At 33.3% G+C, this 14,356-nt stretch overlaps 1 protein-coding gene across 1 annotated transcript; it reads right to left on the bottom strand.

The window, feature by feature from the left end:
• Positions 1 to 123: 123 nt before the first annotated feature.
• On the bottom strand, positions 124 to 14,284 carry LOC134252781 (caspase-7-like). The gene is made up of 6 exons (XM_062735304.1): positions 14,157 to 14,284; positions 11,841 to 11,910; positions 11,292 to 11,545; positions 10,923 to 11,098; positions 1,167 to 1,308; positions 124 to 595 (listed from the first exon to the last, which is right to left on the bottom strand). The coding sequence occupies exons 1-6, from the start codon at positions 14,188 to 14,190 to the stop codon at positions 363 to 365; spliced, it is 909 nt and encodes a 302-aa protein (XP_062591288.1). The 5' UTR covers positions 14,191 to 14,284; the 3' UTR covers positions 124 to 362.
• Positions 14,285 to 14,356: the final 72 nt, after the last annotated feature.

Raw genomic sequence — 14,356 nt, 5'->3', positions numbered from 1 at the left:
GTTGTGTTCAAAGCACAGTTAGAAATTCAATTTCCCATTTTCCAAAGAAGTTTCTATTCTTGCATAAATTGAGAACATTTAACAGTTTTAACAGTTAACATAGTCAGAGAATGCTATCTTATATCAATACCTTTATACTCATTTCATATTCTCCCCAAAAATAAAAAAAAAACACTTTCAGGTTTTCATTGATGATGGCAACTTTTATATCTGTAACAAGTGATACCAAGTTAGAGTTGCCAATGTATGAAATTGGAAAAAAAATCCTTAACAGATCATTTTGTTCACTCTCTTTTCCCATGGCAGTAAAGTGTATCACATCAACATAACAACAGGTGCCCCTCCATTAGACAGGTGCCCCTCTATTTACTGGTAAAGTAAACCTCTTTAGTGAGCATGGAGGTGATGCACGGAATCTGTTTCTTCTCGTTCATGTCAGGGTGGGATGTGTTGGACTGGAATTTGTTGGCGACGATTTGATTGACCCGGGTCATCATGGTCAGAAGGTCGAGGGTCTGGCCGTGCTTCATTAGGACCTCGGACAGGGCCTGTACAAACCAGGACCCGTTGGAGGAGTTTCTCCACGAGTAGTAACCTACAGAAAAAGGACAGCTGATTTAGTAACCAGATTAACAAGACAATCTATTATGGATTTATGGAAGAAACAAACATCATATCAGACCGCAATAAGTCACAGTAATATAATATAATTTGCTGCAAGGATATATTTGTAAGAGTGTTATTAAGGCATATGTTTCTCAAGTTCAAATACTTTATGTGATATTCATTTGAAATACAAAAGTTTAAATTGGGTTAAGTTTTTGTTTGGGATTCTCTGATTAAATATTAGGGATCTCCACTAATTTTGTGGAGACCCCAGTTCTGTTGTATGCTGCTATATTTTACTGTTGTGAAGTTTTACCTTAGTCATTCAAAATTTTGATGCCTCAAGCAACTACACCTGACTGAAAATAATTAATTTCCTGAAATATGTCTTTGAAAAATGTCTTCTCATATTCAATTTATATATTGTTGAGATTTTGAAATGCAAGAAAAAAGTCCATGTATTTTTTTAAAGGTAAAAATATATGTTACATATTTATTGAAAAGAATTATTGACTGGCTAGAAATAAAGCCCCGGGCCTATGGGCTTTACTTTAACTCACCAGGGACAACTGAGTAAGCCAGGAGAAAGTCTGCCTCTGAGGGGATTTTCTGAAGAGAGAACTGCGGCTCTATATCCATGAATCCTTTAGCATCAGCCACGTTCATGTCCACACCTTCATCAAACTTCGTTCCACGGCAAGCCTGTGTCCCAAAAATTATGCATATTGTGCTATAAACAATCTTAATTAAGTGGTGCTACATCACCATAATTTATTTTTACAACAAATCAACTTACAATTCTTCAAGGTATTTTCATGCATATCACAAAATACATGTATAAATAAAACAAAAGTTTTTTGCATTCTTCTAAAGAGGTAGGGGCTCCATTGGCGAAAATCGGCCCCAGCTCAAAAATAAATTTTATTTTTTTGATTATATGTTGTGGATGTCTATTTTTTAAAAATAACACCAATTTGTCCGAAAAACTTAATTTAAGGAGAAAATTAAGGCATTGTTTGAACGCCGTTAATAGTTAACGTTAACGTTAAAAAGTAACGTCATTACGTTATACACACACAGTTACTCGGTACCCTCCTCAGAGAACACTGAGTTAACCATACTCACTAATATTGATAAGAACAACAAAACTTTTTTGATAGGTTACAACGGCTAAATTTCTTTTGTCAGGGTATGATGATGATAATCTGATGGTTGTCATAGCAACCAACTTTCTTCATAAATATGTCTCTGACTACATTAATAACAGAAAGGAAATATCTCAAAAACTTGACAATTTTGGTCACTTTCAAAACGTTATGTTTTCAATTTGTTGCAATATAGAGGTCATCAGTAAATTGATATGAAGACTTCTTTTCAGTATATAATTCCTCTTAATAAAACAATTTTTTCTAATGGTAGCTAAACGCAGTTTAGTATAAAATCCAGGGGGGGGGGGGGGGGGTCCCAAAGAGAAGCATGCTGGGTAGGGATTTTCCTGCTATTTATAGGAGTCTAGATGAAAACTGCATCTTTTTTGTTTTTATTCGCATAAAGTAGAGTCTTCTCTTAATATTTAAAGAAAAAAAATGTGCATTCATTTTTAGAAAAAAAAATTGTGAGACTTTTTAATAGGGGGAGATAACTCCCCAAACATCTTGTTTTCACATATGCAGTATTGCATGAGTCAATTAACAGGTAATGTAGCTCTTTCAAGAGGTGGAAAATGTACCCTAAAAGCACACTAAAAGAAAACCTTAGGACTTGTTCTGTGAAATGCACATAACTTATTTTGTCAGATTTTTTCTGTTTTTGTTGAGCGGGGGGGGGGGGGGGTTAAAAATGCTGAAAATGGATACATAAACAACCCAATATCCCCCATATTTCAGGTGTCAAATACTCCCTAGTAGTAATTGATGAATGTATTATAGTTGGATATTTATTAAATTCACAATTTTATCTTTCCATTGATATGCAGAAGTATATGTAACAAGCCTCCATTTTATTTCTTTACAGGGGCCAGTTTTGCTTGTCCCTCACCAAGTAACGTCCTGATAACGTCATACATAAAACTGTGTTTTGCACCCAATATCGTCCATGAAATATGACTTTTGAACGTCATTTAGGATTTTTAAGTACTAGTCTTGTTAATATCTTAATATGGATATTAAAAGATGCACAGGTCTAATTACTTCTTTACAATAGAGTTTTAGGGGATATTGGAAGGCAATTGTGTGTGTTTGTATTTAAGGACTAATTCTGTGTTAATTCTGTGCAAAACGGAGGTGACGTAATTTGCATCGGGATCGATGTCCAATGCTGCCTTAAGCTTGATCAATATAATTGCAAGGGGATGCTCAGCCTTAATTCTATCGTCCTGTTAAATTTTGATTTACATAATACACGTATTTTGTGTGGACATTACTAAATCTTAATCTTGAGGGACATTACTAAACCTTTTTCATTTTGATAATCCGAAAAAAATATATGTTAAAATCAAGCACGTAACCACTGGGAATAGGTGATGTTTTTAAAATATTTTATTTCAATACATGTTATCATTTAAAAAATATTTTACTGAACTACTAAAAAAATAACGTCTCTAATACAACCACAAATGAAAATATCTAAGCAATTTTGCTAAAATAATGCTTTAAAATGGACCCCTCGAAATCAAATTGCTTTAAAATGATTTGATTTTTTTTCATTATTTTTTTGAAAACATTTAACTAAACATTTTTTCATGTGATCAAGACAAACCCCTTCCTATTCAACCTTATCATTAGATACGGTTATAAATTAACTGCGGGATGTTGAAGTTCGGATGAGATCATATAAATCGGTGTCCCCTGTTGTTTTTTCACGAAAAAGATAACTGTTCAAAGTCTCTTTTATTTGGTTTAGTATATATTTGCTAACTCTGCAAATTCCTGGGGGGGGGGGGGCGGAGCATATCCCTTTTAGATCTGCAAATGAGCAAGTTGTGTTTCCATGAGTGAAGGATCATAGTTAATAAACAACAATTAATCCCCCCCCCTCTTATGAGTTGAAACAACTTAGCTTCAGCATATGAAATTATTAGCTATCTGATTTACATAAAATTTTTCATCCTTGGAAAAGAATGTCTCTGATTTTTTTTAAATACAACATTCCATTTATTCATATCATACGAAATCCCAATGAGCTCATTTTCGTAGGTAAGAAAAATAATTTTTTTCGCGTTATAACGTGTACCTTTCGCGAATAAACGCTTAACTTTCGCGATATAACGCAAACTTTCGCGAATAAACGCGTAATTTCGCGTTATAACGCGAAACTTTCGCGATATAACGCGTAACTTTATATATCCATGAAACTTTGGAATCGCGTAACTTTCGCTTATAACGCGAACCTTTCAGCGATATAACGCGTAACTTTCGCGTTATAACGCAAAACTTTCACGATATAACGCGAAACTTTCGCGAATAAACGCGTAACTTTCACGTTATTTTGCGAAAAAATATTATATTAGATATATTATACTAGAATAGGATAGATTAGTCATCAGAATATTTTATTTTATTTTAAAAATCTTACTATTGAATTAATAAAATGAATTTTACTTTCTTGTACATGTTTTTCAATTGTTAAATTCTTTAGACTGATTATTTCTTAAGGAAAATCTCCATTTGACATTTTTTTAGTTGTTTTTAATCAGTAACATTTACTTCAACTGTACCACTAGTAAATTAAGCAATCAATCATTTTGGACAAAAAATTATACACTTTAGAAACATAACTTAAAAAATGAACAATTATAATTTCATTGTCTCCAATATTGGGTTATAGAGAAGTTCGTGGAGCCATAAATAAAAACTATGAAGGTATACAGCAGAGTTTGTACACTTTGAATTGTCAATGTTTTCGTAAGCAATGGAATGAAAACGTGGTGCAACCTCAAAATAGGATATCTAATTTCCACAGTGAATCTAAAGGAGACAAATGAAAATCTGCTATCCAATTTTCACAAATGCGGTAGAACACAATTGACAAATTTACCTCATTTTGACAATTTTCTGAAATCTTGATCTCTATAGAATAAAATTATTTCAGATTCTCTAGATAGTGCATAAAAAAAAACGGAAAAGGGGTGATTTTCCCCGAAATTAAAAGCTTGAAAACTTTTGGAACTCGCATAAACTTTGAAAACAGCGTTGAAAAGACAAATTGTGACGGTTAAGATGGATTCAATAGCAAGAAAGCTTAAAATTTAACGATAGTCCAAGATCAAAATAGCCTTTTGATTATCATTGTATTAAATGAATAAAATTGATGACAAATTCAAAAGAACGTTGAGACTAAAGCAAATGTCTCTTTAAACAGCAAAAGTTTTGCGTTATGACGCGAAAGTTACGTGTTATATCGCGAAAGTTTCGCGTTTTTACGCGAAAGTAACGCGTTTATCCGCGAAAGTTTCGCGTTATAACGCGAAAGTAACGCGTTTATTCGTGAAAGTTTCGCGTTATAACGTGAAAAATTTATTTTTTTTACCTACGAAAATGAGCTCACTGGGCTTTCGTAATATAATGTAATGTACAAGTGAGTTGAAATTTCACTGTTATCTTTTATTTTAAGTATAAACTATTTCCAAATGGTTAATGTAAACAACATTCAATCAACAATCATTTATACCACATTCAATGATTGACTTTTCATAGTCATTTCACATAGAGGTTTATCTGTTTTCGAGGAGGGTTCCACGGCATCCAATTTATTTCCGCTCAAATTACTTTTTTAATTTCTTTTTTATAAACAGAAAAGCACATGCTGATTTACTATCATTTTGTTTTAATTGTGTTCAATTGTTGCGCTGTTTACTTAAGTTTTTTTTTATGAAAGACTAATTGCACGCAGAATTGTAATGTGGTGTGTGGATCAAATATTTACAGGTACATTCATTTTATTTCGAATCATCTTTTTATTTTAACTGTGAATGTTATATAATACTTATTAAGATGCAGAATTCAGTATATTTAATATATGAAAGCCAGTTGTCCCAGTTGACAAAAAAATCATATTCATATAATAGAACAAGATATCTTCGACAAATCGGCGCATTAGAAAGAAGGGGGGGGGGGACTGTGGTATTTACATGACTGACGCTGACCGATATTAACCTGGTTTTGACTTTGGAGTAGTTTTCGCTTTGTTTTATAAAAACGTTACTTACATACCCTGTAAGTTGCATTTAAAGAAACCAATATTAATTTATTACACGTATAGAACATTGTATATAAATAAATTGTGTGTGCAGAATGAGCAATTAATTCAGCTGCAGTCTTGTACACGTGATTCGAAAATAGATAATACCAAACTGTAGGGAGTGGGTTACAATAGCAGTCATAACTTTGTATATTTTTAGGTGTTATCAAACAGATAATGTTCTTGGAAGTTCATTCTATCGTAACCTAATTCATTATGTTTTATCCATCAACAATTCACACTGATTAGGCAAAAACGTCACGACTTCGATGGGAAGTCCAATGCATCGTTTTCATACGAGTTGATTTTTAAAAAGGGTAGCAAATTATGAATGATATTGTTGAAGCTAGAGTTTAATTAATACATTATGCCTTTTTATTTTTGCATGTAATATTCACAAACCATTCTGTTTAAAAATAAAGGTTGGATTAACACAGGTGTGCATGTGTAATGCGAGGTACAGCGGTATATAGGGGAAATTGGGGTAACTGGGACACTGGGGCAACTGGGACACATGCACATTTTTTCTTTATATATAAATAGCAAGTTGTCGCCCGTCGATGGAAATCTTCTATAAATCAACATTGCCTCCGTGCGCGTCCTTGTGAAACAAAGTCGGCCAGCGGGGAAATTTGAATAAACACCTAGAGTGTTTTTTGGATATACACTAAGGTAAGCTGATATCTGATATTATTTACTAAGTAGAAGTCACGGGAACTATCTCTTTTAATGTATTATTTCTCAGAAATTTACTTAAAACAATTGATTAAAGGAGAACGTATAGGAAGGTAGTCATTCGTACGAATTTGTTCATCAGTTTCCACAGGTTTTTTTGAATTGAGGATATTTTTTTTCGGTATTTAATAAACATATGTCTTTGTGTATAAGTATGAATATGATACATGACGTCATGACGCGCCATTTTTACAACATCATGAACATGTCAACCTTGCACCTGTATGTTTATACTCAAAGTGACAAGTATTCTAGAATATTATTGTTTTAAGATATATATCACACACTTATGCTGTAAACAATTGTATATCCACATATTATTAGAACAAAATCCAATTTTGTTTTGGTTTTTTTTTTAAATTCAGTGTAAACAATTCATTATGACGTCACAATTCAACATACAATATTGATTTCTTAGTTTTGTTTCTAATCATTAAATCTAAAACTCATTTATTAATTTTTGTTAAAAAACAAAAGGCATATGTGTTTTAAACAGCATTTTTCTTGTTTTATAAACCACAAACTGAATTATCTAACCAACTGTACAATAATCTATACCAGTAAGCATGACAATAGGACTACTGCATTTCATAAATAGATCGGGGTATGTGGGACATCGTTAATTTGTTATAAGCGTTTAGTCTATTTACAGTAAAACACGCTTCTAGCAAAGGGTAGGTGCAGACGATTCGTTATAAATTTATTATAAGCGTGTTTGCTATAACTGTGTTTTATTGTTTTATGTTTGGATAGTCTTTGATGAGAATATATATGCATATGTAAAAAAAAAAAGGGGGGATCATTATAATATATCCGTTTCATTGAGGCATGTGTTACTACTGTTTACTAAACATTTTAGGTATGGCGAGACGAAAAAAGAATGAAAATCCAAAACAAGGGAAATGGTCTGTAGATTCTATGAAGAAAGCCTTTGAAGCTGTCAAGATAAAGAAACTCAGCATACGTCGAGCAGCTGAACAGTACGGCGTTCCGAAGTCGACCTTGGAGAGAAGAGTGAACGGAAAGAGGCAAGTTGACGACCCAGCTTCCAAACCCACAGTGTTTTCTGCAGACCAGGAAAATCAGCTCGTGAGTCACATTTTAGAAATGGCTAATTGCGGATTTGGGTTGACAATTGATTACATCTGTAAAACCTTTACGCCATGGCAGTAATTTGAAAATTACCCAGTTTCAGAAAAATCAAAGCTAAAGCAGGATATGATTGGTACGAGGGCTTCATGCGTCGTCAATCCACAACTTGCCATTAGAAAGCCTTTGAAGGACTTTTTTATTTAGCGGCACGAGGAATGATGTTAAACAAGCATGTCGTGACATCCTACTTCCAATTGTTAGAAAATACAGTAAATAGGTTAAAACTATTTGACAAAGGTTCCCAAATTTACAATGTTGATGAGAGTGGAATTAACACTGTGCACACACCAGGGAAGATCGTAGGGCTGAAAGGCATGCGAGCTATTCACAGCAAGACAAGTGGAGATCGAGGAGAAAATGTCTCTGTAGTTATCTGCGCCAGTGCATCAGGATTGTACATCCCTCCCATGATTATTTTTAAGGGACCGCGCTTAAACAAGGGTTTAGTTTCTAATGCCCCACCTGGCACACTATTTGCGACCAGTAAATCATCATTCATCGACAGAGAGCTTTTTGAGCACTGGTTTAAAAATCATTTCATAAAATATCTTCCTACGCATCGACCAGTCCTGCTGATTATGGATGGCCACTCTTCTCATATAAGCTTGGAAATACTGAAGCTGGCCAAAGATCGACATTGATATTCTCTGCCTCCCCCTCATGACCAGCGAGCTTCAACCTATTGACAAGTGCTTATAACAAACCACTGAAAACAGAATATAATAAAGCTTGCATGCAGTTCATGAAAGAAAATCCAGGTCGGATAATAACAAGATACGACTTCTGTGGACTGTTCACGATAGCCTATCACAAAGTCTGCACAATGTCTAATGCTTCTAGCGCATTTCGTGCCACAGGAATTTTCCCATTTAATCCTTCAGTGATACCCGAGGAAGTGTTTGGACCTTCTATGGTTTCACAATTTTACCAAATCTGGAGGGCGAAAAAATTTAAAATGCATGTAGATCATCTGAGCAGGAATCAACCGACGTTGAAATTGATGCTGATGCGCATGCAAGCCTGTCGTCTAGTTCTGTTGATCACGAAGTTCCATGTGCATCAGGCGATGTTCTCTCTAGTCTTTTAGTGGTCCCTTCATTCGAAAAGGAGAAAAAGTCAGCTGCAAACAGAAAATCTCGAAGAACCACATCAGCGCGATGTCTTACAGCAGATGAAGTGATAAAGGAGATTGAAGACAAAGAAAACGAAAAGGAACAAAAGAGAATTGAAAAAGAAGTCCGTAAGAAATTACAAGAAATGAAGAAGAAAAACAAAAAGATGGGGAAATCAAAGCGAAAAACCAAGGAAAACGTCAACAAGGAAACTGGGGAAGATTTCTGCAGCTATTGCCATAGATATTACTATGATGATGAATCTGACGATGAAGACTGGGTGAAATGCTCTGATGATCGATGTAATTTATGGTTTCATGAGTCTTGCACTGGATGTTTTGGAAAAGGGATTAATACGTTCAAATGTGATGATCACAAAAGTGTTTAATTATGTTCCGTAATCAAAGTTTTGAAGCAAATTGGTTTTACTCTGTTTCTTATAAAGAATAATTTTACTATTTAAATTTACTTTTTTTTTTATCCTTTTTTAGTACCAATATCAATATACCACCTGCATATACAGAATTAATATATCCCAGCTGAGCATGCTCTACGCAAGTTCAATTTCTATCCAAAACGAGGTAAATTATTGACAAAATCGTAAAACAAGTTGAAGGGCTACAATATTGCAACTAGAGTAAAACCTTTAGAACTAAAAGATGATGTATTTTGATCAAATATGGTTATTTTTCGAAATAATGTGCAGGTGTATGGAAGAGTCTGGGGAAACATCTGTAACCGTCCCCTTGCCGATAAATATTTGTTGTTGTAAATGAACTGAATGTTTGTTAAATGGAGTTTTACAATTTTTTGATTTCAATAAAGTAATTTTACCTGAAATATAATTTTTGTATAATCAAATAAATTAAATAGAGTTGTTTCTTCAGTTTTTGTGATGAAATCTTATAGATTTTGAAAGTTGGGTAGTAGCAAATAATGAGACTACTAAATTTGCAATACTTTAGAAATATCCCAGTACTGAGCTTATTGGGCTAATCATTTATCATCTTTGAAATAGAATTCAGCTGTTTAATTGATTTAAAAGTAAATTTTAAAGTTTACCTCAGTCTTATTATCAAAATATCTATCGCGAAATGTTGTTTAACAATTGTCCAAGTTACCCCAACATATAGGGGTTACTGGGTCAATGTGAACAAGATATAATATGTTTGTTTATTTTTATAGTATTAAAACAAAACAAAAAATTACACTACGGTTATCTAACACAAAAATGCAACTATGCAATACTTATGCGAAATATTAAAATTTACAGCTAATTTTTGAGAAGTTTAGAAATTTTATGAAAAGTGTCCCAGTTACCCCAATTTCCCCTAAGGTAAATGACTGCGTGAGTGTAGCAAAATTCGGACTGATTTGGAATTATTATACCCAAAATCACAGCATATTTCAGCTACCATGTCCTAAATTGATAACAATTTCTTACATTTATTAGTAGATATATTAAAACATGTTTTTAAAATATGTACGGTGATATAAAAACACAATATGATATCTATTGGAAATTATATTGATGTAAATTATGATAATTGATTACTTGGAATGACAGGAAAGCTTTTCGTTCATCGATCGATTTTTCATGCTCCGCAGGCCTCCACCAATACGATACTTCAATTGTTGATAGATTTGTTAATAATGAACATTTACAAGAAATTTTGTTTTGGTGGGTGTGTGCGGAGGTATTTTTTTTAATCAATTTATGGCAAAAATTATGAGATTTTGATGATTTTTGCCAAATTACGTCCTGGTTTACGTCACAAATATGACGTCATAAGTAGTCAATCTCCCGAACTTTTGCTATTTGTGGAATGCAATGATGGTAAACTGTGAAATATAAGTAAAGTCGATTTTATTAACTAGCTTTGAAAATTCGAAAAATTTGGGGCCGATTTTCGCACATGGAGCCCCTACCTCTTTCAACTAATATGTACACGGTTAAACTACTTCAATTTTTGAAGTTCCTTGGGATCTAATTTCACCTCTCACAAAACATAGACTGTAGAACATAAAAGTATTAAATGGTATGGTATACCATCTGAGAAAATAATAAACTGTTTTTACCTGAATGAAAAAGATTTTGGGTTTGCCTGCCAGGGAGAGGCATTTATTTCCCTTGAATGGTTCCAGGAGGTCGTTGATTGCAATAAGTCGGTCTATCCCCCAGATTAATCCATCCTCCCCATGGGACAGAATGGCACAGGTGAAACAGTCATTGTTACTGTGGTCCTCAGATGCAGCTGTTACAAGGTAAAGGGAAGTTATAGCATTAAATTCAGTTGTAGATTAAGTTAATTTTTCATCTGAAAAAAATTTCAAATTTTGTTCGTAAACCTTTCATTTTATTTTAACATTTTATTTAAAATTAATGTCAAGATGTAAAAAACACAAAAATATTGCTAAAACATGAAAACTTGAATGGAGTAATTTTACCCTTTTTTAACTGGTATTTAATTTCGTCTGCTTTGAGATTGTGAAACAGATCTACTTCAAAGTCGAGCTCGGAGAGTCGACAACAGAGGGCGGAGGCGTCAACGTCCGTCCCATTCCTGTCGTTCAGACCAGTGTTCGGGTTGAACTTCTTGTTATTGATGATGATGGCTCTTCCTCTGTTCTCGTAGTCCATCTTGTACTTTGTGGAGAAAAACTCAGAGGCTGTCTGTATTGTGGTGGCTACTGGCTTAGTACTGTACAACAGAATTTTCTAGATTATAGTTTAAATATTTTTCATTAATTTACAACAAAATTGCCAGTTTTTCTGAAATATCAAGAATAAAATTATAATTTGTGAAAGTGAAAGGACTTGTCAATCAAATCTGACCCGAAATTCTAAGTTTAAATAACTTTGAGATGAAATAAGATTTTTTTGTATTTTCTTGTGAGTGCTCTTGCAATATATAAGTTTTTACAAAAATTTTAGAAAAAATTAACTTCCAACAGTGTCTATGCACCTTTAAATTGCAATAATCATAAAAAGTAAACCTGTGTGAAGAAGTACATTTTCCGAATCCAAAAGCGTCAGTCTCCACGATGGGCTTGGAATCAGAAACATCTAAAAATGTACAGTGTAAAAATATACTGTCAATCTTATGAAGATACAAAGAATGAAATCGTTGCATGAAAAGTTTTCAATTTCAAGCTTCAGGTTGATCCTTTTTTATTTTATCATAAAATACTTGATAATCACGATTACTTTACTTTGCGGAACTCTTTTACAGTAAAGGTACTAGGAAACGCTCAATTAGATGGGGGCAATATGCTACTGAACACAATGCAAGATCATTGTGGAATTTATAAGAACAGATGTCAGAGAAAAAATCCGGGAGAAATATCTTGCTACACAATCACTGAACCAGCCTAGTAAATATTTGAGAGGGGACTCTTCCAATTAGATTTTTTACTTTTAAAGTATGATCAAATACTCTAAACTTGACTTATTTGACAATCTACCATTTGGAGTTCAATCCTTGGCAATACAGTCATTGTACTTTTCAGATAATGATTGTTGGAATCATTCAATTGTCACTTCTGTAAATAAAGTTTACTGTGTCTACTGTGGTGGTCCTGGAGGTACTGGGCACGGATTGCCCTGCTACCTTCGATCACATGGTATATGTCACAGCAGCTGTTGTGACGTGTACATATCCTTGCTCTCTTTTTCTGATACATGCTGCAGAGTACAGACATGTCTTTGTCAGCTCCATTATATGTCACATGTATGTATAGGTTACATCATAGAAGCCGAGCAGTATTTATATCGTTTTCATGGGGCATGGAAATCAAGGGCGCGTAGCGCCCGTGTTTTCCACGCCCCATGAAAACGATATAACCAATAATACGAGGCATCTATGATGTAAGCAACTTGTCGCATGTCTGATGACGTGAATTTCATTATATTGAGAGTGTCAAAATTCAATAATAAAAAAAAGATTCATTTCAACCTAGCTCTCCAACATGTCGGACGTTCTTAGTAAATTTGACTTTGAGTTTTTAACTGAGTTTGAAGATTTTGACAATTTATTTTTGAGCCAGGCACTCGACATACATGAAATCACAGAAACAAATAGCAAGGAGTTTAACGATAAAAAGTTTGGAGATATTACCGTAACTTTCAAATTTTCAAAATGGATTAATCTTTTGAAATTGAACTTTCATCAGTTAAATACATGTATTTTAATTTAGTTAAAGGTTAAGAAATAGCTATACATGTTCATTTTTCTGTGGTTATGAACTTGTGAAATAAAATCAGTTTTTTTTTCTCATGACCTGATTTCTGCCCCCTGCAGTGATATATGAAGGGGCATGGAAAGTATTATCGCATATGTGATATGGGATATATCACAACAGAAAGATCAAAGAAAATCACCGCAGATATGCGACAAATAGTATTTTGCAGGCACTTAAAAACATCATATTATTTTAACATAGTGATTTCTCTGTTCTGCCATCACTAGAGTAATTTTGTAATACATTGTATAGAGAAACACTAGCGCTGGGTATTGGCCAGAGATTTCGTATTGTGATATATTGCGATATTTTTAACTGTATTGCGATATGTATTGCATTATTTTCAATGTAATTAAAATGGCATTTTCTTACTATATTTACTTTAATTTACATACAGAATGTACATAACTATGATAAGTAACCATTGAACATGGGAAAAAAAGTTTGTTGATTTCATTTAAGTTATGCTCTGAAATGTTCCCACAAAAAAACTTCTGTCTTATTCTTTGGCTTAATAACAAACTTTCATAAGTCCATTTTTATATTTAATGACAAAGTTCCTTAATCTAAGCATATTGCCAATATATCGATATTACAAAATCGTATTGTGATACAATATTTTTTGTCATTGCATTGCAATATATTGAAATATCGATATTTTTGCCCAGCCCTAAGAAACACTATAGTACAAAATTGTGCAAGAACTTAGATAACTTTGAGGGTTTTTTTTATACTTCGTATACAACAATTTTAGAGTTTTCCTTCCTGGCCAAGGATTGAATATTGACTAATTATTCCATTTTTCACAAAATATTACATTGAATAAAAATTATGTTTAGATCTATATATTTATGTGATGTCTTCTATGATATGGTCTCATTTTCTCTAAAATGTGTCACTGTGATTTGTGACTAACAAATATATAAATTGACTCATCATAGGTTTTAAACCTTTCGAATTTTCTCTTATGAACATGAAAACATAATATAAATGAAGTTTAAAAAATAGTCACAAAGACTTTTTTCACGTTGTATTCGTATATTGACCAGTGGATGTTTGTTTATTACAAACCTTGAGGGCTATCTGTACTCATGTTTTCTTCCATTGCTCCTGATAAACTGAAAAGTTGGCAGTTGGCAGTAAAACTGTTTGCTTTCGCTTTGTTCGAACGATTACTCACTTTCGGATTACACCAGTTTCTATAAATAGACCATGGCTTCTATAAATAGGAAAATTTTCTAACAATTCGTACGTAATATTAGTCATGTAAT

Source organism: Saccostrea cucullata, unplaced genomic scaffold, assembly GCF_032062105.1.
Source record: "Saccostrea cucullata isolate Sc308-1 unplaced genomic scaffold, CSIRO_AGI_Scuc_v1 ctg101, whole genome shotgun sequence".
Taxonomy (NCBI): Eukaryota; Metazoa; Mollusca; class Bivalvia; order Ostreida; family Ostreidae; genus Saccostrea; species Saccostrea cuccullata.
Note: the sequence above shows the minus strand (reverse complement) of the source record. Positions and strands in the feature narration are given on the sequence as shown.